Source organism: Fringilla coelebs (genome assembly GCF_963513975.1).
Source record: "Fringilla coelebs genome assembly, chromosome: 17".
In the NCBI taxonomy this organism is placed as follows: domain Eukaryota; kingdom Metazoa; phylum Chordata; class Aves; order Passeriformes; family Fringillidae; genus Fringilla; species Fringilla coelebs.
This window is the reverse complement of record NC_140043.1, coordinates 11,568,600-11,593,487: the sequence shown is the minus strand read 5'-3', so window position 1 is coordinate 11,593,487 and position 24,888 is coordinate 11,568,600. Positions and strand designations below refer to the sequence as shown.

Below are 24,888 nucleotides of genomic sequence, written 5' to 3'. Positions count from 1 at the left end.
CCAACATCAGAATTCTCCAAATCCCAAGTGCTGCCTGACAGGAGCTGGATATCCTTCAGAGGAAGTGGAGACATCTCCAAAGGGGTTTTTAAAACTAGATCACATCTAAGGGTGGTGACTGAAGCTGACTCCCTGTTTTTCTGAGTTTTACACAGCTGCAGAGTCGTGGCTCAGGCTCCCAAGCTCTTCCTGCCCACGGTGATTCCCATCGGGAAGGTTTTCACCCAGACTTGGGGTGAGGGTCTGTCAGAGCCTTCAAACCTGATGAAACCCTGCAGGAAGGGAATAACATCGATGCTGTGACCCTTTGCTGTATTTCAGCAGTGACACATTTGTCATTCTGTGTCCCCTCCTGAGGTTCTTGCTGAGCGAGAGGGGAAGGACGGGGAGAGACAACGGCTGTAATTAGAAATTTTCCCATTTCTTTCAGAACAGCTGGGGAGAAGCTCAGACCCTGATCCATTCTTTCTCTCCTCAGAAGCCCCAGAGCAGAGATTTAAATTCAAAGCATGACTTTGCAGGCTGGGCTGCACAGGGGGGAGGGGAGCAGGGACGAGGAGCCGCGGGCACGGTGCGTGCGCGGCGCTGGACATGGGGAGAGATATCATTAGATTAAAAAAGTGTCTTCCCACACAAACAAAAGGAGAGGCTGGGTGGGAGCGTCAGGATTATCCAACACGAGCTCCAGAGGCACTGCTGGGACGAGGACAAGGACAGGGTTCTGTTCCTGCAGCGCCTGGAGTGTGGACACGCACGGAATGTCCCACACGGGCCCTGGGCTTGCGGCTCCCTCCCCGCTCAGGATCAATTACTCATCCAAAATGACAGCCACTGTCTGGTGACCAAGAGTTGTCACCCATTTGAGCTTCCTCAAGGGTGAATGGTTTTGCTTCTGAGCTGCTCTGGCTGCTCTGCTGTGCTTTTGGAAGGAAAGGTTGGCAAAATATTCCAGTTTTTGTTGCCCGAAGCAATCAATTTATCACACAGAATGCCGTGGGAAATGGATTTGTTGAGAGTTTTTAGGGTTTTCTATCAAAACCTAAGCTGGATTTGTAGAGAGTTTTTAGGGTTTTTTATCAAACCCTAAACTGGATTTGTAGAGAGTTTTTAGGGTTTTTTATCAAACCCTAAACTGGATTTGTAGAGAGTTTTTAGGGTTTTCTCTCAAATCCTAAACTGGATTTGTAGAGAGTTTTTAGGGTTTTCTGTCTACAGATCCACTTCCCACAAAATGCCTTGCTTGATTTATTACATTCTTACTTTAACATCTGGTTTCTTTCTACATCCAAATCATCATTGCTGATGGTTGTTTTCTATAGATAAAAGCTCCATGGTTTTGCTACAGGTTTTTTTTGCCTCAGGATAATATTGATCCTGCTGAACTCCTCAGGATATGAAGTTGGGCCCTTCTTTTTTGAGTTCCCTTCAGCCCTGCCAAACAGCTCTAACATTTATTTGTTCCATATTTGGTTTCAGAATGAGCACTTCAATGCTCAGATGAATTTCGATATATGGGGATGTAACAGGAAAAACAACAACAACAATAAAAATTAAAAAAAAAAAGAATCTGTTGGGGTTATTCATGTGCTTTTGGATTTGATTTACTTCCTACTTCCTTATTTAATAACCAGGTTCCTTAAGACTCCTTAAGCTTGACTGACCCGTGTTTTGTTGGCAGGTCTATTCCACTGACCCCTGCCAAGACCCCTGCCCCAGTTCGTCTATCAGACAAAAATGAATCTATTCCAGGAACTATCACTTCCCATTATCTCTAATTAAGCCTGACAGTTGGAGACAGGCCTCATTATTTTTAATTGGGCCCTATAGTTCTAGAGTTAAATTAAACACAATTTAATGCAGATAGCTCATCTACATGGCTATGACAGAGTCAAATTGTATTTTAAGTTTCATGGAACAACGGGGTTTGTTTGCAGGCTTTGCTTTTTTTGCAGAGTGCTGCTGCTTTGAGCTCTGTGTTATGTAAAACCTGCCTGGGGTGTGAGGACACTCCTGTTAATTAGAACCTGACCTGGCCCTGCACCTGTTGGACCTTTTCTCTACACTTTTATACCAAAAATCCAAACGTGGGCCCAGGGTGGTGATGAAAATCTCTTTAATCAGCCCAGGCTGCCTGGGAGAGCTTCACATGGTTCAGGTAGTTTTAAAGAGATTTGCAGGGGTGTCATGCAGATAGAGAAACTGCTGAAAGTTTTCCCCAAATTCCTGTGGGAAGATTTATTCAGAATTTAAAGGGAAGATTCCTCTCAATACCTCAACGTGGGCATTTTTACTGTTCCGTTCACAGCTTTTTTTCTGCCACAAAGCAACATTTTTATCACTGTCAGGTGGGGCTTTTCTGTGAAGACTCCTCTGGATAAAGATGGAATTGAACCATCCTGTTGCTGTAAATATTATAAATGTTCATGTCTTGGGTTTTCTCATGGAAGGAACATTCCAGTCCGTGCTTGGAGGAAGGAGTTGTCTCACCCTTCTGGTGGTTTTCAGCCGCACAAGGGATGGAAAATCAGTTTGGTAAATCATTCCCTGTGCTCTTTCTTTAAGTCAGCTGCAAGACCAAGTCATTTGTTATTGAAACTTTAACTGTGCCAGAGTTCTCAAAGCAGTTAATCCCTCACAAAACTCTTTGGATGACTCATGGCACCAAGGCTTTGATTAAACACTGGATTTTCCTTTGCACAGGTGAGGTTAAACACTTGTTTCAGATGACATTTCCTTTAATATATTTATATTTTCTGTACTTTCCTCTTCAGCTTTGCCTGAAGGTCAAATAAACAAACTACAGCACTTCTCCCATGAGAAGGAACCCATCCAAAGTGTCTTGAGGAATCCAAGACAAGGATCCTTCAGTTTGGAGCAGTGGGATCTCTACTCTTCTTAGGGGTTTGGGCACTTTGCATTAGTAATTATATATTGCATTAGTAATTATATGCTGTGTGTTTAATTAACAGACACTTAATCATGGAAACTCTGTGAGGCTGGGATTGTCCTGGAGAAAATGAGCCAGGATTACCCAAGGTTTGTGCAGTCCCTGCTCCTTCCCTGGTGTCAGCCACCCTTCCCAGCCCAAGCTCGGTCGTGCCTCCCTTCTCCTGCTGCCTCTGGCATCTTTTCTGGAGCAGGGAATTCCTGCAGCCTGGAGAAGGTCCTGGATGAGCCTTTTGCTGCCTGTCCATGCTGGATCTCCAGCTTTCCTCCTGGCATTGCTTTTGCTGCACACAGAGGCTCTCATCACTTCTGCTGGGAGAGCAAAAAGAGCTCCAAAACCACAAAACCAACACCAAAACTGGGCTTTTTTTTTTTTTCAGCCCAACCACTCACTTGAGAGTTGATGTGATGGCACCTCTGGGGATGATTTTCCATGCCCACAGCCAGCCTGGAAATGCTGTGGAAATTCCAGCCAGACAGCACCAACTGCATGAACTTCCCAGCTTTTCCTCTCATTAGGTGGTTTTATTTTTTGCTTTATCCTGGCTAAGAAGCCCCCTCCTTCCCTGGCCCTGCAGGAGGTCCCTGCTGTGACCCTAAAATCCCAGGAGATCCAAGGGCTCTGTCATGGGCTGTTGTCCTTTTGAGTGAACTTGCAGAGAAAAGGCCTTTGTCCAGCCTGTGGCCAGTGAGCAGCACACTGCCAAAAATAAACCCAGATTTAGTGACCTGTGTGAGGAGTGAGCCTGAAAGGGATTTACTGCAGCTCTCCACACCTCTGTCTATCAGTATTTGGGATTTATCACAGCTTTCCATCATCCCATGGGTCTAAATTTGGGATTTTGATGCCTCTTGCACATCAGCATTCAGGCTTTGCTGGGAATATTCCCTGCAGCCACACCAGGGAGAGGAAGGATTGGCATCCTTCAATGGTCATCCATGTTGTGGGTGTGGAGCTGAAGTTTTGGGGGTGTGATTTTGTGGGAAGATTGTGATGAGAGAGATTGGAGTGGTTTGAATGCTGGGTTTTATGCCTGTGCTTGTTCTGCACAGCATTTTTTGGGAAAGGTCACACCTGAGCTAAAGGCTTTCAGTGTCCCTCCCTTCTGTTGCTGAGTTAACAAAATTTAAAAATGAAATATTAATATTTTAATTATTAAAATATTAAATATGGGATTGATTAAAATATTACTCCCATATTTGTTGTAGTAATTAACTTCTGTAAGTTGCAGCTACCCAGCCAGAGCACAGCATTGCTGTTAGGAAGGAACTTCAAATCCTCATCCTGAGAAATCCACCCCAATTTCAAGGGCAGAGAAGGATTTGTTCATTTGAAGAGAAGTTCACATTTTCCCTGATTCCTTGTTTGCCTTGTGAATATGAACTTTTAATGGGATAAATTCATGATTTGATGGCCTGTGCAGCACCACCCTGGTGCTACATGAAGCTCATGGATTATGGCTGTGCTGGATTGATCCCAGAATCACTGAGGGTGGAAAAGACCTCCCAGACCATCCAGTCCAACCTGTGATTGCTCCCACCTTGTCTGGGCTTTAAATGCAATGTAAAAATCTCAAATTCCAACCTTACAATGGCAGAATTCCCTCGTGTGTGGCTGCTCTGCTCCAGAGGTGCAGCAGGGTTTGGAGAGGCTCATGGAGAGCAGGTTGTGGTTTTCATGGATTTTACCAGGATCAAATTATCTCCTCTTCCCTCTGTGTTGTTTTGGGGTGCTTTTTTGTTTTTTTAGGGTTTTTTTTGTCTGCTTTGTTTTTGTTTCCTCTCAACCAGCTTGAGAAAGAATGTGGGTTAGAAACAAAAGATGTGGAGGATTTAATTTAGCCAGACAAAAAATACTCTTTTCAAATGTTAAAACAGGCTGAAAGAGAGGTCTGAGGGCTGCTTTGAAAGGACAGGACTTTGTTCCCAGTGCTGTTCCCAGCAGTGATGGGAGACACTCAGATCCTGAGCTGATGGATCTGCCTCCTGACACTCCTGGTCTGCTAACCTGCTTTATTCTTTAATTAATATATACACTTATACTCTATAATTCACTGGCCAGCTTGCTGGAGAAGAGCTTAAAAAATGAAAACCAAAATATTTGGGAATTTTTACCAGCAGTAGAGGAGTGCTATTTATTACTTGGGATGTTTGGGATTGCTGAGATGGAGGGGTGAATAATTGATAATCATTTTGACCCAAGAATTCCATTAAATATGAACAAGAGGAGGCTGGACACGTGGTAAAGGATTTCTCTCTCCCTTTTGACTGCAACCAATCCCTTTGGATCTGGTCACTGAAGACACCTGGCAATGAAATGGGTGTGTGAAAGAGGAGGAAACCAGATATTATGTTACTTAAAAGTCATTCATCATGTCGCAGGAAGGCAGGAATCTGAACTCCTGCAATAAATAATCGCTGAAGGTGATCTCTGCACACAAAGGAGCTGTGACAGGGAGCCACTGCCAGCTGCTGAAATGTCCCTCTGACAGCAGGGCAGGAGCTGGGGCTGTGCTGGAGTGAAGGCCAGGGAGAACAGGACACAGGGAAATGATTTCCTGGGAGCCATCCCGTGAGCTGTCCATAGAAATGAGCAGGTTGTGGTTTTCATGGATTTTACCAGGATCAAATTATCTCCCGTTCCCTCTGTGCTGTTTTGGGGTGGTGTTTTTTGTTGGGTTTTTTTTTTTTTTTTGAGGTTTTTGGCTGCTTTGTTTTTGTTTCCTCTCAACCAGCTGGAGAAAGAATGTGGGTTAGAAACAAAAGGTTTTGCTGGAGGAAAGCAGGATGCTGGGTTCAAGTCTCAAGCCTGAGGTGCAAGGAGTGTTTGAAGAGCTCCATGTGTCCATCACAACACCCTGGCTCCAGCTACAAAGTTGTCATTTTGCTTTTGTCAGCAAAGAACAACATTTCTGTCTCTCTTTAAATTCCTTTTAGTTTGGTTTTCCTGTGCTTTCACCATGGACAGGGTGGGCAGGGACTGGAAGGAGCTTTGGGAGGGAGGTTTGGAGTCCCCATCCCTGGAGGTGTCCAAGGGAGGACTGGATGTGGCACCCGGTGCTCTGGGCTGGGGACAAGGTCAGGATCAGGTTGGACTCAGTCCTGGATGTCTTTCCCAACCCAGATGATTCTGCAGTTCCCACTCTGTGCAAAGCAATTCCCTGAGTAATCAATCCCCTTTCCACTGATGACATGGAAAGATCTCTTCGGGATTTTATTTTAGCTGGTGGCAACTTCCAGTTGTAATTTGTGAGAAATAATGTGGGAGAGAGAGCAGAGCTGTTCTGGTGGACAGGGTAACACCTTTTTGGCATGTCCAAGAGTCCAGGTGGAAAAGGGATGCCCATGGCACATCCAAGAGTCCAGGCCAGCTCACTGAAAAGATCCTGTAAGCAGACAGGGAATTAATGAGTTTTCCTCAGTGTTTCTGCCCCAGAGTCAATAACACACATTTAGATGCTTTCCCTCTCTGTGTTACACCATCTCATATTATCTTAATTTCTCTATTTTCCTCTCCCTTTTTCTGGAAGGTGCCCAGGATCTAAACTGAGTTGCTTGGCAGTGTTAACATGCATTTCCCAGATCATCCCTGGGATTTTTACCCCAAAGCTTTGCTGCTGCTGAGTCCTGTGAGTGCTCCCTGCCCTCTGTTCTGAGTTCAAACAACCACAGCAATGTGTCCCCACGCCTCAGAGGCACCAGGGAATGAATGGGATAAATCCTGAGTGAATTTAATGACTATTTCCCCTGTGGAAGCAGCTGTAGGAATGGCTCAGAGCTCGGGGTGTAGTTTTTCAGCAGCTGATGCTGAGTGAGGCTGGCGAGGTGCAGGAGGAGCAGCCTCTCCCCAGCTCTGGTTACACCACGTCAGGACCCCGGCGAGGAAAAAGGCAGGATTCAATATCTGCATGTGAGAGTGGGGCCCTCACCCTCCACAAAAGTTTTATTCCAATTCCTTCAGGGCAATCCCTACCCATCCTGGGCCCTGTCCCAGTGAGGTGGGGAGATCCCAAAGGCTGCAGCAATGCAGGGAAGCTGCTGAAATTGCCTCTGTGAGTTGGAATCACATGAAAGATTCATGTGGAGTCTTAGCACCTGCTCCTCCTTTGTGGGATATCTGCACTGTTAATTTTTAAGCACGTCTTAGCCTGGGGAAGGGAGATCCTATAACCAAGGGAATATACATTATTAACCTTAAAGCTCCCAGCTCCAGGCAGCTCCTGCAGCCTCAGCCACTGTGGGTTCTGAAGGAGCAGCTGAGCACCCACCACCTGCTCCGTGCTGGCATCAAACTGGGATGGCTCCAGCTCAACACACCCAAGGGATGCCCTCCCTAATTTGGGGAGTTTGTAATTAGCACAGAACGCCCACCCTGACTCCTCAAGGATCCCAGGTGCAACCTAATCTGGAGGAAGATACAGTTTCTAGTTCTTATCTTGGAAAAGTGGCCACTAAGTGGATGCAAGTGCCATAGGCCCAAGGCTCTGGTCCCAGTAAATTATTAAAGGTGCTCAATTGGGGTGAGGACGTTGTCCCTGCCCAGCTGCCCAGAGCTCTGAGGGACCTTACCCAGGTTCAAAGCCCCTGGTGAATGGTTTCCCTGGAATAATTGGTAACAGCAGCCAGGATGGACACCCAGGTAACTTAAATTATCGTGGCTCTAGGGGGAGATGCATTGACAGAGGGATTTATTCCATGGGGTTGGAGCTAGGGGGTTTTTAAGGTCCCTTCCAAACCAATCCCTCTGGGATTTTAAGATTTCTATATTTTGTATTATTGTGTATTTGAGTGGTGCATTTCTATAGGTTAAATGATGGGATAATGATCTAAAAATTGTATTTTTATAAAGCACACAACTGATGCAATTCAGTCATGAATATCAGGACTCATTTCCCAAACTTCCTGGTGCAGAAATATAATTGAATTTATCCTGGAGAATGCAGGGTAAGAGTGACTTTTCTCCTTGATTCCTGTGTGCTCCTAAAGGCTCCCTTTCCTTCTCTGCTGGCTAATGGCATTTTTTGGACTTCAGCACAGAAATATCTTGGAAGCTGGGACTGGGATGACACCTCACTTGCATGGTAATGAAGTCTTGACAGAGGAGATGACAGATGGATCTCCAGGATCAATCCAGCAGCTTTTTTTTTTTTTTCCAAGAAGATACTAAAATGGGAAGGTTCATAACAAATTATAATTAAGGTGCAGGTTTCTTGGTGTCTGCTGATGAGTTTCTCTCATCATAGACTTTAGGAAAACTTCCAGGGAAAATTCTGCAGTACTGCACCACTAACATGGGTGCTGGTTTCCTAAACAATCCAATTTTCCTAAATGCTCCCAAGGTTCTGGAGTTGGGCTCCTTGGACAGGGGTCACCGTTTTGACGTGGTGCTCTGCAATCTGCATCAAATCCCATCACAAAACCTGGGCAAGGCTTTTGCAGGACAAACATCCATAACCTTGACATTCTCTGTCCAGAGCTGCCTCCCAAAGACCTGGATGAGGCCGAAATTCCTGTGGTCTCCTCGGCAAACATTCCACCTGCTGCAAATAACCTGCTTAATCCTTGCTTTATTTATTGGGCATGGGTGAGGTGAGACCTGCTGAGAGGCAAGAGGCTCCCTGGGCATCTCCTGTCCCTGTGGAAAACTGGTGGGACACAGAGCCCAGGCTCAGCCCAGGAAGGTCAGTCCTGCAGCAGCGCTGGGAGCTCCAAGTGTGCTGGAAAAGCTTCCCAGGGAGCTGCTCCCTGGGCTGGAAAGAGGCAGGAGGAGGGGAGGCCCTGCAGCTGGGGGGGCTGGAGGGAAGGAAGGAAGGAAGGAGTGACTCTGAGGCGCTGGCAGAGGAGCTGCAGCCAAGGTGGTCAGCTGGGAGCAGAGCAGGAGCCAGGCTCCTCGGGGCAGATGGCAGAGCTGGATGCAGAGGCCAAGGAGAAGGGAGGAAATTATTCCCAGAGAGAAGGTGGCAGAGGCAGAGCGTGACAGGCTGAGGCAGAGAGAGAAATACAGTGACCGAAGGCAAGGGAGGATTTAATTTTTAATCAGCCACCATGAATTCCTTCCACATCTGAAGGCTGGTGAGAACACGGAGTGAGAGGTGGGTTTGCTTTGGTGGGTCCCAGCAGAGAGGGAGGCAAAGGGGTCTCTCAGGGAGCTGAAGTCCTGAACTGGGAGCTGCTGGGGGTGTCTGGCTGCGGGACAATCCTGGGAAATCCCTGGAGTTTTCCTTGTGGCAGCATGTATGGGATTTTTACTCTGCATGTTGTGCTGCTCTGTGCGTGGTCTGGCTGAGTCAGGGCTGGTGGATCCCCCTGCTCAATGACACAAAATTCAGCAGCAGAAGGGTCCATCCCTTGGGATAAGGACTGAGGCTTGGAGCTGGTAGAGGAACGAGGGAATTTCTTTTCACTCATGGTTGCAGGAGGCTCAAGAATAATCCCTCCTCAGGAAGGCTTGGGTTTGGAGGGGCCTTTTTCCCCCTCAGATGGGAATCCCTGCCTGGCTATTTACTGTATTAGTGACACGAGGCAGAATTCCAGCAAACAGGACGAGCACATTCATTGCTGGGATAATTTGGGATAATTACTGGGATAATTGCTCTGCTGCAGAGCCGGGACGTGGGCAGAGCACTGGCTGCAGGATCTGCCTTCTCCTTTTTCCCTGCTTTCCTCCCACATCCTCTCTTTGCTCCTCATCCAGCAGCAGGGAAATTTGCAGCCTGACTGCCAGGATAATTTCTATTCCCCGTAAATAGTCCTCAGTGAGGAATTCTTCCATCCCTTTCCTCCAAAGAGCTTCTGTGTTATTTTTAATAGGCAAAACATTTCCATCTAAATCACTGCAGTTATTTCTACTTCCTCAAATAATATTTGGCTATAAACATTAAAAAAATAAATAATGAATGAAGAATGATGAGACTCTTTAAAAGAAACTTGGAAATTTAGGTACATTTAAATTTCAAGATGAGGAATAGTAACACTTTCTGATTCAAACATGCACCAAAAATCCAATAAAATGTGGCTATTCTGACCCATTGAACATGTTTTCCCTGTTTCAGAGGATGACCTTTCCCTCTGACAGCCATCCAGAAGCCATTTAGGAATCAGCTGAGTCCCCTGTGCCTGCACCTGCTCTGCCCTGCCCTCGATCCCACATGAAATGAGTAATTTTGTGGAGGGGATGAATTTTTTCCTCTTTCATTTTAGGACTGTCTTAAGCTGCCCTTTTGTAGCAATGTGGAAAAGTGGGGTGAGTTCAGAGCTCTTCTTTAGGTTTTATAGGAATTTCTGGGTAATGGCAAACTGGGACCTGACTGGGAGCAGTGGTGGTTGTCCTTGTCCAAGGAACAGAGGGAGAAGTTTTGGTGTATTTTGGAGGGAATGGTGGGACCAAAGGAGGAGGAAAGGAGATGACTTTCACCTATATGGAAAAAAAGGGAATTTTTCCTGATCAGTGGGGAAAGGGGCTGGCAACACCAGAGCCTGGGAGCCTGTGACTGCCTGAGGAATCTTGATGCTTGCTTAAACCCAAACCCAGAGGGGCTGCCCTTAGGTGACCCTGATGGGGGGGTCCTGCTAGACTTGGGATGCTGGAGTTGGTTATTTTTCTAGAACCAACTTGGATGTGGCTCTTCATTTCCCTCCTCTGTCCCTGTGGCTGTAACCAGCCAAGAGCAGAGTGTTCCCTCTCCCTTGCCTTGATGATCCATCCTTGATGGATGGTGATCCATCCTTGATGGATGATCACAGAGCCAACAAGCAGGCTCTTCCCACCCTCAAAAATAGTTCTGGTGCACTGCAAGCTCCCTTGTGGGGTAGGAAAGGGATGCTTTTGAAGAGAAGATAAATTATTTCCTTCACAGACACTCCTGTATTGAGTCTCTTTGCTGGTTGGAGCTGCAGGTCTGGTGCCCTTCTCCCAGGTGGGGACCAGGGGTCCTTGTGTGGCTTCAGGTGGCAGTTCCCAGAGTGAAACACTGCTGTGGCCTCTGATAATGTCTCTGTGCCTGACTTCTGAATTTAAAACTTGCTACTGAAGTGCTTTGTGTGCCAGGGGTCCAGGGAAAGGCAGATGAAGGTGTATCTGGAGGAGTTTGCAGGAGTTTTTTTGCTCTTTATTCCCTTTGTGGCTGCATCTCCAGGCTCAGCTGAAATCCTGCCCTGCCAGTCAATCCTCAGCCCGACCCTGAGCCCTTCCAGCCTCTCTGCTGCCCCTCCAGCTCCTCCCACCCAAAACTGCAGCCCTGGCACTGCTGTCCCCTCAACCCTGACAGAGCAGAGCCCCAGCAAGGCCTGTCCTAAATCACAGAGAGCTGTGGCTGACCTTGGCTGCAGTTCCTGAATCAGACCTTGTGCTGCAGCCTCTGCAAGCCTCTGCTGTGCAGATGTTATGGAAGCAGCCCCTGACTTTTGGGGGGGCTCTTATGGAGTGATAAAAACCGAATTTTGCTGCGGGAACTGGAGTTGAAATCTTGGTTTGGGCTGGGATTTGTTGTCCCAGGTGTCATTTGTCCCGCTGCTCTCAGTTCTGGCGCTGGCTCACACAGGCAGCTCCTTCCTGGTGCCCACAGGGTTTGGTCTTTGGGGGGTGTTGGAACACTCCCATGGGAGATGGGATCCCAATCCCTGCTTTATCTGTGGCCTTCTTGCTGTGTCCATAAATGTGATTTTGGGGCCATTTTCCTCTGTTTCTCTGTTCTGTCTTGAAGGCTTGTAAACACCCCTGGAGGTGTGTTGAACTTGGAATACATGAATTTGCTATGGTTAAATACTGCTCTCCCTGTACCTCAGGGACTGTCAGATACTCCAGGACCACCCTTCTTTTTCCTAGAAATTGAATCAGTCTGCCTTGCTGCATTCCCAGGATTTTTAACTCCGAATTTTAGTTTCTCAGCTGGAATTCCTGTGCTCTGTCAGCTGGGGAATGCTCTGGAGCATAAAGAGGCTAGCTATGGAGTTTATCAATAATTGATGTTTTCTAATAAACCATCCTGTTCTGCAATTAATAAGGATTCAGGATTCATTAAGGAGGTGTCTCTGGTAAATCCAAGCATGAAGAAAACTCCGAAATTCAGATCTAAAAGCAGACAGCTGAGAGAACGAGCACTTGAGTGTCTGTTGTATTTTGGAGGGAATGGTGGGACCAAAGGAGGAGGGAAGGAGATGACTTTCACCTATATGGAAAAAAAGGGAATTTCTCCTGATCAGTGGAGTGTTCTGCCCTGACAGGGTTCCAGCTGGGTTTTACCTGTTTTTCCCTAATTTTCCCAAGGGAGGTGGGATTGCTGCTGCTCTCCAGCGTGTCTGGGGTGCAGGGATGAACACGGGCAGCATCTCTGCGTGTGTGAAACAAACTGAGACAGCAAAAAGGACCTTCCTGGCAGGGAAAAAAAAAAAACCAACTCTAAAGAAAAGTTTAATGCTCTAAGTCCGGGGTGCAGAGATGAGCACAAGCGGCATCTCTGCGCGTGTGAAACAAGCCGAGACAGCAAAAAGGCCCTTCCTGGGAGGGAAAAAAAACCTCTAAAGAAAAGTTTAATGCTCTAAGGTGCCTGAACGCTTGGCTGCCCGCTGTAACCTGGGAGCACAGACACAAACCGGGAATTCTGAAGCGTTTGCCTAACCTGGGCCGGGCTGGCTGGCACCCACCCAAACTCCGAGCCGCCGGCACGAACCCGACAGGCCGTTGTTTTATTGAATCTGACGCCCTGAATGGGGCTCTTTGGGTTTGTTTTTTGCTGATATTCTTTACCTGTCTGGTTTTTATTGAAGCTGACGTGCCGAATGGGGCTCTTTTGGGTTTATTTTGCTGATATTCTTTACCTGTCTGGTTGCGTTCCAGTGGGGAGCTCTGAGGGCAGGTGGGCCCGGGCCTAGGCCCCGCTCGCAGGCCTCGCAGCGCCCGGCGCGGCCGCCGGGGACCCCGTGGCACAAGAAAGAGTTGCTAAGAACAAATCTCTATTGTTCCCCGTCATCTTTAAATGAGTGTCAAAGTAGGCAGGGGGGCTTTGACCGTTAACCGCACAATTTAGCCGGCCCCTTGTGTCCGGCAGCCCCCTCCGCCTTGGAGCTGCCGGGATGAGAAAAGGCGGCCTCAGCCCCTTCTAAATGGGCCAACTCTTCTCCTTTGTGCGCAGACTGCCCAGTGTGAAATCCGCAGTGACGTTAAATGTTTTCTAATGAATAATTACTGAAAGGAAATGGAGGAATATATGTGTCATGGATTGTAGCGCGTTAAAAATGTTTTCTTTTGGGCACAAAAATGTTGTCCTTCAGCAGCGCCGCGATTGTTTCAGGGAGCCTTTTGTGGGGGTTTGGATTCTCAATGGATTATCTGTGAGCGCTCGCTTTTCCAATAGGAATCAAAAGGGTCCTTTGGCAAACTAATGTTTTTCAAAATGGCAGCCATGAAGCCCATTTAGTATTTAAAGTTTGGGGTTTAAAGAAATGTTTGAACTCCGGAGATTTTCTCACTTTTTTTCTTTCTTTTGATTTATGAAAGTGAAGTGGTTCACCTCGACCTCTCCTCTATTGAGAAAGACAGACAGTCACCCTTTAACAAGTCTATAGCAGACCATGCCCTGGAGACAGACAAGAGGCCTTAAGAACTCTTGGCGTTTCCCTGGGCTGTTGATTAACCTTAAAACCCTCTTATTCTGTATTCTTTTGAAAAGAAATTAGGTTACAATGTGTAAATTTTTCCACAGTATAATTGTATTTATGAATTCTCCTGCCTAGAGGAGCGTGTACAGTAGTGCCAGACAGTCCAAGTGCCTCCCTGCACACACAAAACATCCCTTTTCCGTGGCTGCTGCATTCCCAAGCATGGTCCAGGTCCAGCATTCCCCTTCTGTTAGAAATCTGAACCAGGCTTCCAGAGATCTGTGAAAAGTCTTGGTGAAATATCCAAAAATCATCTTGTTTTGTTGGCTTTGCTGCCACGGGATGAGTGTAACTTGGTCCTGTGGTGGAATCTGCTCTGCTTTAATCCCTTTTTTATGGGCTTCTCATTTATCTGAAAACTAAGCCGAGCAGATGGATTCTCAGGAGCCACACCAAGGTTTCCTCAGGAGAGGGAAAATATTCCCATTGCCCTGGGCTGGCTGTTCTTCCTGGGTGGGGATGTGTCACCCCAAGTCCTGCTGCCAAGATCTGACACTCCGAATTTCCTTTGGGGACAACTGGATGAGCCCTGACTGCTCCTGGAGCAGACACAGGGCATCCCTGTGGAGTGCTGGAGCCCTGACCCCGGGGTCACGGCCGGAGGAAGATCCAGGATTGCCGGGACGTGGCCGTGCTCCCCCGCTGACCCTGCCAAGCGCCTCTGGCAGAACATCTTCCTTTTCCATTCTCCCTGGGCCAATTCCTCCAGAGAGCCGAGGGTGGAGCAGAGCTGGGGGGTTCCTTGTTGTGATCCCTGCAGCCCAGGACTCCTAACGAGCAAATTCCTGGAGCACACGAGGGGAGCGGGATGGGTCAGGGAGCTGCTGCCTCTCTCAGTAGAGGAGTATTTCCAAAACAGAGGGAATGTGTGTTAGCAGAGCTGCTCCCAGCTCAGCTCAGCTGGGCCAGCCTGACACTCTCTACTAGATCTTGTGTCCATTTTGAATCTCATGTCTACTTTTTATCTCATATCTATTTTTTATCTTGTGTCTCTTTTGAACCAGATGACTCCGGGGATGCTCACTTGCTGCACTTTCCCGTGGCATCACTTTTATATGCTTTTATCCCAGGGCTGTAACTGCAGAGAGCAGGCAAAAATGAAAAGTTTGGTGTCACAGAACTTTCCAGGATGCTGGAGCTGTGTCAGTGGGGTTTAGGTTGGATATCAGGGAAAGGTTCTTCCCCCAGAGGGTGCTGGGTGCTGACCGGGTTCCCCAAGGAATGGGCACAGCCCTGAGGCTGCCAGAGCTCCAGAATTTGGGCACCGCTCCCAGAGATGCACAGGGTGGGATTGTTGGGGTGTCTGTGCAGGGCCAGAGTTGGATGATGATCCCTGTGGTCCCTTCCAGCTCAGGATATTCCATGATTCTGTGGTGCCAGGTGGAGACAGAGCTGAACAAACAGGCCAAAGTGAGCTTTAGGATTTCTGTGCCCAGCCTCAGATAAGGTTTGAAGTGTTGAAGGGGATGGGAAGGAGAAGTTCTTTGCAGAGATCAGAACAGAAATGTCCTCTGGGTGGGAAAAATTAACTTTCTGTTACCAAACCCTGTTTCTGATACCAAACCCTGATTCTGTTGGGAAACAGAGGGGTCTAAACAACCTGGCTGATAAACAGGTGCTTTTCCCACTTCTCTGTGAAAATGTGCCTTATTGAGGGCTTTCTCATTTCAAGTTTTCAAAGGTTTTGTTCCTCCCCAGTATTTATTAGCTGAGTATAAGTCAGGAATGCCTTTGCCTGGCTCATGCCCCGAGTGCTGCTGTGAGACCAAGGTGTACTGTGGCACAGGAAGGGCTCTCCCATTTCTGGAGAACCTGATCCTGCCACCAGGAGCCCTTTAGGAGCTCCTCATCCAGCCAGGTGGGGCTTGGGTGGGAAACTCCTTAAACACAGCGTTCATCATCAATGGAAGGATCATCTGGAGAACGGAGAGGTCGCTTGGAGCTGCTCATCTCCCAAATGGACGGGCTTTATCCTGTTGGAAATTGGGGAAATCTCTGTTGTTGCCGTCTTTGACAGCTGGGCAGAGGCAGGAAGAGCTGGCCCCAAGTGGGAGTTGGTGTCCAGCAGGAAAATAATTTTTGAGTGGAGAAAACTGCCTGTTGCATATGGAAAAAAAAGAAAGAAGGAAAATCGCTGGAAACTGCGGCTTAAATTGGGTTTTGCAGTGACCTCTAGTGGGAGCCGAGCCGGGAGCTGTGGGAAGGGGCTGAGGGATGTTTCGTGCCCGGATTTGCCCAAATTGCCCATCAGGAAGGTCAGAGCCCATCGGTTCATCCCCAGAGTCCGCCCCGGGGGTTCTGGGGGGAGGCAGAAGCTCCCGGAGCCGCTGCCCGCAGCTCCCGGGGCTCGGCGCTGACAGCTCTTGGATAATTCATTAAAGAGGGAGGATGGCGCATCCCTGCCCAAGGAGGGAGCAGCAGAGAGCCCGACACACGATCCTGGCTCTCCGTGGGACTCAATTCCAGCCCCGGGAACTCTGTGGAAGCAGCACGGGCTGGAGAAGGAGGCGAGGGCAGGGTGGAGGTAAAGCAGGACTCAGGTGTGGCATTAAACCACCCCGGGGTTCGCAGGGGGGTGGAAGGGAAATCCAGCAGCTCCGGGATGGTTTGGGGTGTGGAGGATGCTTGAGGAGATTTTTCTGCTGTTGGGGGCCCCAGTAAAGCTGGGTTGGACCTTTTGGTGCAGTTCCCTGCATGGGTGGGAGCTATGAAGCTTTCAAAGGTCCGTGGGATGAGCTGGTGCCCACCTGAAGCTCTCACCCGCATGGTTTGGGCTTTCCCAGTGATTCCAAAATAGCTGTGGCCTCATCAATGATCCTCCTCCCCCCTGCACCCTCATCTCTTCTGTTCTGTGGCATTAAACCAAAGAAACATCAACGGAGCATCAGTTGGAAAATGAGGTTTTGATCCTCATAATAATTTTGCAAAGTTTCTTTCTGCTTTTTAAAGTTGTTTCCTTGACAGATGGTGCTTCAAAGTGGCACAAACTTTGTCAAAGGAACTGGCCTGTTCTGTCTGACTCTCAGGAGCTGCAGAGCTCAGGAATTTGTGCTGTGATCCCATAGAGCTCCTTGCAGTTTCCCTGTTGACAGACAAATCCCTGTGGGAAAAGCAAAACCCTTCATTGTAGCCAGGGAGAGGTTTTCTGATCAAGCTCGTGTCTCTAGGAGAGAAAGAGAAAAAGAAATCTCCTGGCTCCTGAGGGATGAGGGAAGGGAAATAATCCTTTAAAAGAGCAGTGTCTTGCTGGGCTCACGTGCACTGATGAGTCCTGGGACATCTCTTATTCAGGGAAACACAAAACCTGCAGGGAACTTCCAGAAATGCCTGGGGACAGGGCACTAAAATGTGCTGGGATCATGAAATTATCAGCACCAGCAAAATACTGAGAAAATCTGGGCACAAGACAGCCCAGAAAAGAGTTCAGGAGTTTTGTCTGGTGGGGAGCAGGGTCATTTACTCATTAACATACACGTGAGAGAAGTGGGTTAAGGAAACCTGAGCAGGGCAGATGCTGAGGGGGAGTCAGGCTGATCCTTTCCTGCTTCCCAGCAGGGAGAGAAAGGAAAAATGGCTTTTCCTGAGAGCTCTGTCAGAAACAAAATAATAAAAAAATTTACAATAAATTATTATTTTTATTATTATTCTCTTTTCTCTCTCCCCCTTTCCACGTTCCTCCCTGAACTAGCAGTGGGGTCTGTCCAGGTGTTGATTTGAGAAGCAAAAATCATCCTTTATTTTGTCTTCCAGACCAATGGAGCCTGAGCTAAGGACAGGAACAACGAGGGGATGAGAGTGGTCACGTGCAGGGGAGGGGGAAGAAACGATATTAATATTAAAAGGAAAAAATAGGGAACTTTCTGACAGAAAAGTCATCACAATCAGGTCATGCCCTGGCTAAGGAAAAATGAGGAATTCTGTATCCTGGGGCTTGGAACAGTCAGCAAAGCAAAAAATAGCATTTCTTGTGTATGAAGTGAGTGCAGGTGTGATTTCTTTATTTTTTTTATTTCAATAACCTGCTTTCAAGGGGTGTTTTTCTCTGGAGCGTTGTGGTCTTGTTGCTGCTGAGCATAAATCTCCAAACTCAGCTCACTCTCAAAGAGACAAATTCAAAGAACAGGGTGGACTAAAATGAGAATAACCTTAAAATTCCTGTTTAAGAGCTGATTTTTCTGAGTTTGCCACAGTCACAAAGGAAATTGTGTGGTTGGGTCTTTAGCTCTTCATTTTGTGCCACCCTGCTCCCAAATCCACCGATCCCCAATATCCACCAGTGCCTGCAGGCTCATCCCAAAATCCTCCCTCCAGGGTCAGGGCTTGCCAGAGCCCAGCAGGAACGTTCAATTTGCCTGTTTCCAATTTGAAAAGCTTCTGCTTTGGAAAAATCCAAATTAAATTTAAAAAAAGGGGGCAGAACCTGACGTGGCCCTGCACAAACAGAGCATCCCCATCCTTTTAGTGCTTGGTGAAAACCTCACACACAACCACAAGGTGCCCATGAGCAGTGGAGCAGCAAAAAGGGACCAGCCAATGTCCCCAAGGGCAGGAGGAGAACAGCAAAGGTGCTGGGCTGGTGAGCACAGCCTGGAGCTGCTCTGGCTGCTCAGCCACCTTCCTCCTCTAATTTTCCAAGCCTGGAACCCTCCAAGGGAGCTCACTCCGAGGCAGTTTGCTCCAAGGTAAGCTGTTCCAACTGTACTGAATTCATTTCTGTCCATTTATGCCTTAGGATAGGAATTTATCTGTGAACTGGGTGATCCTGGGTGTCTGTAAAATCAAAAGGAAACCCTGAAAACCCAACTTTGGCACAATATTACCATAATATGTGTGATGTAGACATAATTTGTCATACCATAATTTGTCATACCATAATGTGTATGAAATATGCAGACAAAAAAGGTTTTTTTATTTGCTAGCATGAGATTAGCAGCTTGGTTTAAGCAAATAAAAAGCACAGTTTATTTTTATAGCCTGGGAACCGAGCTTGACCCTCAGCAGTGAGAATTTCCCAGATAAACTCAATTCCTACCCTGAAGAATCAGAAATGGAGGGTGCAAGAGGATTTGGCTGTGTCAGGGACAGCCTTTTTTGCACCTCTCAGCCTTTGGAGAAGGATGGGGATGCTGGGCAGGGTTTAAGCATCCCCAGGTCCCTCTCTGATCAGTTTTGTCAGCAGTGGCCGCGCCTCTCGCTGGCGTGTGGGGACATCTGCTGCCAGCACTGAAAGCTGACTTTGGAGCTGCTGCTGGGAATCACTGGGAATCACATTCTGGGGCAGGGTGGTGCTGTGGGATTCACCTTCTTTGCCTACAAGTCAAACCCCTCGCAGCCTTTTCCAGGGATTCTCCATTTTCATGCCTAGACCTGCACAGAGGAGAAAAACTAAGGGTTTTTCTGGTGCCTTCCACAGTTTATTCCAAATTTATACCTGGAAAATTCTGTCTAGACTGAGTTGTTGAGTGTTCAGATCCTGACTGCATCTCCAGGGCTGGGAATTTTTATAAAAACTGGGATCTTCCTTCCTGCTCACAGCAGCGAGTCTGGCATATCAGGACTGGGAAGAGCCTGGATGGAATTGCCATCCTTGGACAAGCTGGAATCATGATCTCTCGGAATTACCTGTGCAAAGCTGATTTTTGTCCCTGGGAAAGGCCCTCTCTCCCCTCTCCAGACCCTGCACCCCACAACCTTTGTGTTGCAGAAGGAGGAGGTGGACGAGAACGGCGAGGCCAACATGGAAGGGGCTCTGATCGCCCGGGACAAGGTCGGGGTGCAGGATTTTGTCCTTCTGGATTCCCACACCAGCGAGGCTGCTTTCCTCAACAACCTCCGCAAGCGCTACCAGGAGAACCTCATCTATGTAAGTGTCCCTGAGGTGGCCTTGGGGCTGCTGAGATGTCCCTGAGGTGGTGGCCTCGCTGGTCAGGTCCAGGAGGAAGAGCTGAGTATCCTCTGTGTAGCTAACAGGGTGTTGGTAGTGTCCAGCAGAGAGATCACCCAGGAGTAATTTATCTACTTGAACTTGTGAAAATAAATCTCAGCTTGCTCTTGAGTTGCTTTGCAAAGCTTGAAAGGATGTGCAGTAAATAAGAAGGGAATGGAAATGGGAACGCTGCGACTGAAGGAAGGCGGGACAAGGTTTGTCTGGGAAGGGCTGAGGATTTTATTTTGTGTTGTGGTAACTTTAGTAGGAAAAGGGCCCTGGAAGCACCACGGGATCCCAAATTCTTGCATTTAAATTGTCAGGCTCTGAGCTTGCTCTCATGGTTCAGCTTTACTCGTAACCAAGGGGATTTTGGTATCAGTTTGGGAAGAGCTCTTCTTGGTTGGTTTGGTTCTCCCATAACAAGCTCTGTACCAGTTTTGGCATTTGTTTGTGGATAATGTCCTCAGGTACTTGGCTCCTCCTTTGGGATTTTGGGGTGGAGCAGGTGTCCCTTGGCTCCTCCTTTTGGATTTTGGGGGTGGAGCAGGTGTCCCTTGGCTCCTCCTTTGGGATTTTGGGGTGGAGCAGGTGCCCTTTGGCTCCTCCTTTGGGATTTTGGGGTGGAGCAGGTGTCCCTTGGCTCCTCCTTTTGGATTTTGGGGTGGAGCAGGTGTCCCTTGGCTCCTCCTTTAGGATTTTGGGGTGGAGCAGGTGTCCCTTTGGCTCCTCCTTTGGGATTTTGGGGTGGAGCAGGTGTCCCTTAGCTCCTCCTTTGGGATTTTGGGGTGGAGCAGGTGTCCCTTTGGCTCCTCCTTTAGGATTTTGGGGTGGAGCAGGTATCCCTTGGCTCCTCCTTTGGGATTTTGGGGTGGAGCAGGTGTCCCTTGGCTCCTCCTTTGGGATTTTGGGGGTGGAGCAGGTGTCCTGTGGCTCCTCCTCTGGGGTTTTGGGGTGGAGCAGGTGTCCCTTGGCTCCTCCTTTGGGATTTTGGGGTGGAGCAGGTGTCCCTTGGCTCCTCCTTTAGGATTTTGGGGTGGAGCAGATGTCCCTTGGCTCCTCCTTTGGGATTTTGGGGTGGAGCAGGTGTCCCAGCAGGCTCTCTCTCCCTGCAGACCTACATTGGTTCTCTGCTCGTGTCTGTGAACCCCTACCAGGAGCTGGACATTTACACAGTGTCTCAGATGCAGCTTTATCGGGGCGTGAACTTCTTTGAGCTGCCCCCACACCTGTGAGTGTTCCCCTGGCATCTCCCTGGGTATTCCTAATTTGGGATTTCCCTGTTATGCTCTCCTGCCACCACGGGGGGTGTCCACAGTCACTAGGCTTGGTTTTACAGTCAGGCCTTGAGTCAGGCTCAGTTTTTGCATCCCTGCCCAGAATGGGATGATCCCTTCCAACCCATTTTGGGATTCTACGACCCTGTCCAATACTTGTAAAAATTAAACCAGGAGTAAAAACTCTTGGAAAGCTTTGCTCTTCCTCCTCCTGTGCCATTCCCAATGGATGTTTCCCCTCCTGTGCCTGTCCCAGCTATGCCATAGCCGACAACGCCTACAGGGTGATGTGCAGTGAGTACAACAACCACTTCATCCTCATCTCTGGGGAGAGTGGGGCTGGCAAGACAGAGGCATCCAAGAAGATCCTGCAGTACTATGCAGTCACCTGTCCCACCACGGAGCAGCTCCAGACTGTCCGGGACCGGCTCCTGCTCTCCAACCCCGTCCTCGAGGTGAGAAACCAAAGGAAAGCCCAAAAATGCAGAGGGGTTGGGGTTGGTGGCCTCCCTGCTCGAGGATTCCCTGTGAATCTGCAGCTCTGAGCAAGAATGGCCAATATTGGCACGGCCTCTGAAAGAATATTTGGGGTTTAGTATTGTTTAATGTTAAAAAATTTAAATTTGGGGGTTTGATTTGAGGACAGTTGGAGGAAATATAAGAAAATAAAAGAGAACTGCACTGTGCAGCGGTTCCTTGGGGTCTCAGTTGTAGGTTAGATAAGAAAAATCAGTAATTGGTTTAGCTGAATTCCACTTTAAAGCTATGGAAATGCATTAGTTTGTATTTCTTTAATCCCACTAAACTCAATGGGACTTGGCTGAAGCAGCAAGTCTTGGTGACTTGGTCCCAGTGAGGTGAGGAGTGACTTTCCCTCTCTGCTTGCCCCAGGCTTTTGGGAATGCAAAAACCCTTCGCAATGACAACTCCAGCAGATTTGGGAAGTACATGGACATCCAGTTTGATTTTAAGGTGAGAACAAACTCAGTGGAGCGCTGGGAAAAGGAGCTGTGTCTGAGAAACCTCCTGGATGCTGAGCAGGCAGCCCAGGATTTATTAATTCTTACCCTGCACATTTCTGACCCTGTTTTTGCAGACCTTGCATTTTGCAGGTGAGGTCACTGGTTATCCATCCTGAAAAACTTCCAGCCTTGCTGGCAATCCTGGCAGGGCTCCATGGAAAGCTGATAGAGAGTTTTAAAGCTCAGGTTACTTTTACAGGGCAGCAAATCCTTGTACTGTTGCTGGACACTCTTAAACAAAAGGTGGCAGATAAATGACAGCAGAATTTGGCTTTTCCTGAGCCTGTCCCTCATTCCTGGTAGTAAAGAAACAGCAGCCACGGGGATTATTGGTATTTTTGGTGTTGATCTGCCTGCTCTGCTCTGCCAGGGAGCTCCAGTGGGAGGGCACATCCTCAGCTACCTGATTGAGAAATCCCGAGTTGTCCACCAAAACCATGGAGAGAGGAATTTCCATATTTTCTACCAGCTGCTGGAGGGGGGAGACAAGGATCTGCTCTGCTGGCTCGGGCTGGAGCGTAACCCCCAGAAGTACACGTACCTCATCCAGGTCAGTGGGAGCTGCAGCTCATCAGGAATTGTAAGGATGGAAAATGCAGCTTGGGCAGAAGGTATTCTTACCCTGAAAATAAGAAATGGGTGGAAGATCAAGTTCTGCACAGCTTTGGCCAATTTATGGTGAATGCTCTCCACACTCAGGGGTTTGATTTATTTGGGGTTTCCACTACAAATTGAAAGATTTGATCAAAGGAGCCATGCTCAGGATTAATAACAGTGAAAAACCTCACTGAGGGAGCTGGCAATGAAAGCAGTGTGCCCAGAAGTGTCTGTTTGCTGATGATAGCAGTCCTTTACCAATTAATTGTATTAATTCATCTTTTGCTGCCCAGGGTCGATGTGCCAAAGTGTTTTCTATCAATGACAAGAATGACTGGAAAATAGTCCGGAAAGCTTTTTCCATCATTGACTTCACTGAGAAAGATCTCGAGGTACTGCTGCTTAAAAGGGCCTGAGCAAAGGGATTTCAGAGAGGAGGGCACTGCTCTTTTCCTGAAGTGATGGGAGCAGCTGTGGAGAAGGGTGAAAGGTGGAACAGGACACACTTTGGGTGGTCAGGACTGAAGGGGCTGACAAGAAACGTGGAGAGGGACTTTGGACAAGGGTCTGGGGTGACAGGACAAAGGGGAATGGCTTCCCACTGCCACACAGTAGGTTTGGATTAGATATTGGGAAGAAACTGGGTCCTTGGCACAGGTTGTCCAGAGAAGCTGTGGCTGCCCCATCCCTGGAAGTGTCCAAGGATGGATGGGGTTTGGAGCAACCTGGGATAGTGGAAAGTGTCTCTGCCCTGGCAGGGGTGGAACTAAATGATATCTAAGTTTCTTTCCATCCCAAACCACTCTGGGATTCCATGATTCTGCGGGATTGAGGGAGTGGGTGGTGAAGAGCACGGTGCCAGTGGAGATACTGCATCCTCTGGTTCACCTCCTCCAGCCTGGGCAAAATTCTGTTTATTAATGGTAGGAAATGTCAGCACCACCCCACAGGGCTGTGAGAAGCCATGTTCTAATGGAATATCTCCCATTATCAGCATCTCTTTGGAATCGTTGCCAGTGTCCTGCACCTTGGGAACATCCAGTTTGAGGAGGACAGCAATGGCCACGCCATCATCCGCGACGGCTCCCAGATCAAGTGGATTTCCAAGGTGCCTCTGCCCAGATGGGCTCAGAATTCCCAGTGCTGGGAGGAAAACCTGAACCTTGCTGGGATTTTCTTATTGGTACAAAATATTTATTCCCAAAAGCACAAGGATAAGTCTGAAAGTACCCAGCTTTTGTTGTAAAGCACCTCGAGTTTTCTCCCTGGAATTTCCTTGTTTCCTGTGGCTCCAGGATGGGGGTGGCTGGGGACAGGGTGGGGGCTGTGCCCTGCTGATCACACGGTGCTGCTTATTTGAGCAGGGACCTGTGGCTGCGCTCTGAGTGCAGATATTTCTCTCCCTGCAGCTCCTGGGTGCTCATCTGTCCATCCTGCAGGAAGCTCTCACCCACAGGAAGATCGAAGCCAGATCCGAGGAGGTACCAGGGAGTTCTGTGTAGTCCCAGATTAATCTGGGGGACCCCCAGCTGGGGGGTGGGTGAGGAGCCAGTTCTGAGTGTGAACCAGATCCCTCTGACTGTCCCTCTCCTCCTCCACAACCCCTTCTTCCAGTCTGAGACATTAAACTAAAATATATTGGAGTTTTATTGCTGAACAAGGGAGGAGCTGTTAAAAAACTGGAACAGGTTATTGTATTTGAGCCAAACAATTTCCTCCTGCCCAGGCCACAGGCTTCCTGGGAAACTGGGCTGCACAGAGAAAAATACTGGTAAAAACCACTCTTTGAACATTTTGTATTTTTATTTTAATAATATCGAAGTAAAACGAGGTCAGAATATTTTCCTGCTTCGTCCAAATGAATACTCACCAAAATGTAGTGCCCCAAACCTGCTGGCAGGTGGGGATACACCAAACTAAAGGAACACTGGTGGAAAATAAAGCTGTAGGGAGGATCAGGGAATTCCAGAGTGGTTTGGGTTGGAAAGGACCTGAAATGATCCCATTCTAACCCCCTGCAGGAATAGCTGCAGTCCAGGGGTGGCTGTGCTGTAGGACAATGTGGCTGCTTCTCCAAGCCACAGATGTGACCTGGCTGTGCAGAATTTTGCTCTGATCCCCCATGGTGTTCATGCTCTCTGGGATATCTTTATTTCCAGGTGCTCAGCCCACTGAACGTGGATCTGGCATTCTACGCCCGGGACGCCGTAGCAAAAGCGATTTATGGAAGGACTTTCACATGGCTGGTCAACAAAATCAATGGCTCTCTTGCCAACAAGGTTGGTTTCTTGTCTGGGGTCCTGAATGCTCCTAAAATGCTGAGCAGTTTCTCCAGGGAGGCCCCACAACCCTCATCACCAAATATCTGGGATGCTGGATAATTGCTGCTGGGACATGATGCCCCAGCCCTGAGCTGGAAAATCCTTCAGTTGCTCCCTGATAAAGAGTTTTAGCAGTTCATTAC

General features: G+C 48.2%; 1 protein-coding gene across 1 annotated transcript in view; it reads left to right on the top strand.

The window, feature by feature from the left end:
* Window positions 1-19,339: 19,339 nt before the first annotated feature.
* Window positions 19,340-24,888, top strand: part of MYO1H (myosin IH) — a gene marked incomplete at both ends in the record, with an annotated part of 20,759 nt that continues 15,210 nt past the window's right edge. Inside the window, 9 exons of the mRNA XM_084217340.1 lie at window positions 19,340-19,465; window positions 20,644-20,759; window positions 21,062-21,260; window positions 21,697-21,777; window positions 22,198-22,377; window positions 22,718-22,816; window positions 23,419-23,532; window positions 23,834-23,905; window positions 24,584-24,703. Coding sequence (XP_084073466.1) covers window positions 19,340-19,465; window positions 20,644-20,759; window positions 21,062-21,260; window positions 21,697-21,777; window positions 22,198-22,377; window positions 22,718-22,816; window positions 23,419-23,532; window positions 23,834-23,905; window positions 24,584-24,703 — 1,107 coding nt within the window. The remainder of the gene's footprint in view (window positions 19,466-20,643; window positions 20,760-21,061; window positions 21,261-21,696; window positions 21,778-22,197; window positions 22,378-22,717; window positions 22,817-23,418; window positions 23,533-23,833; window positions 23,906-24,583; window positions 24,704-24,888) is intronic.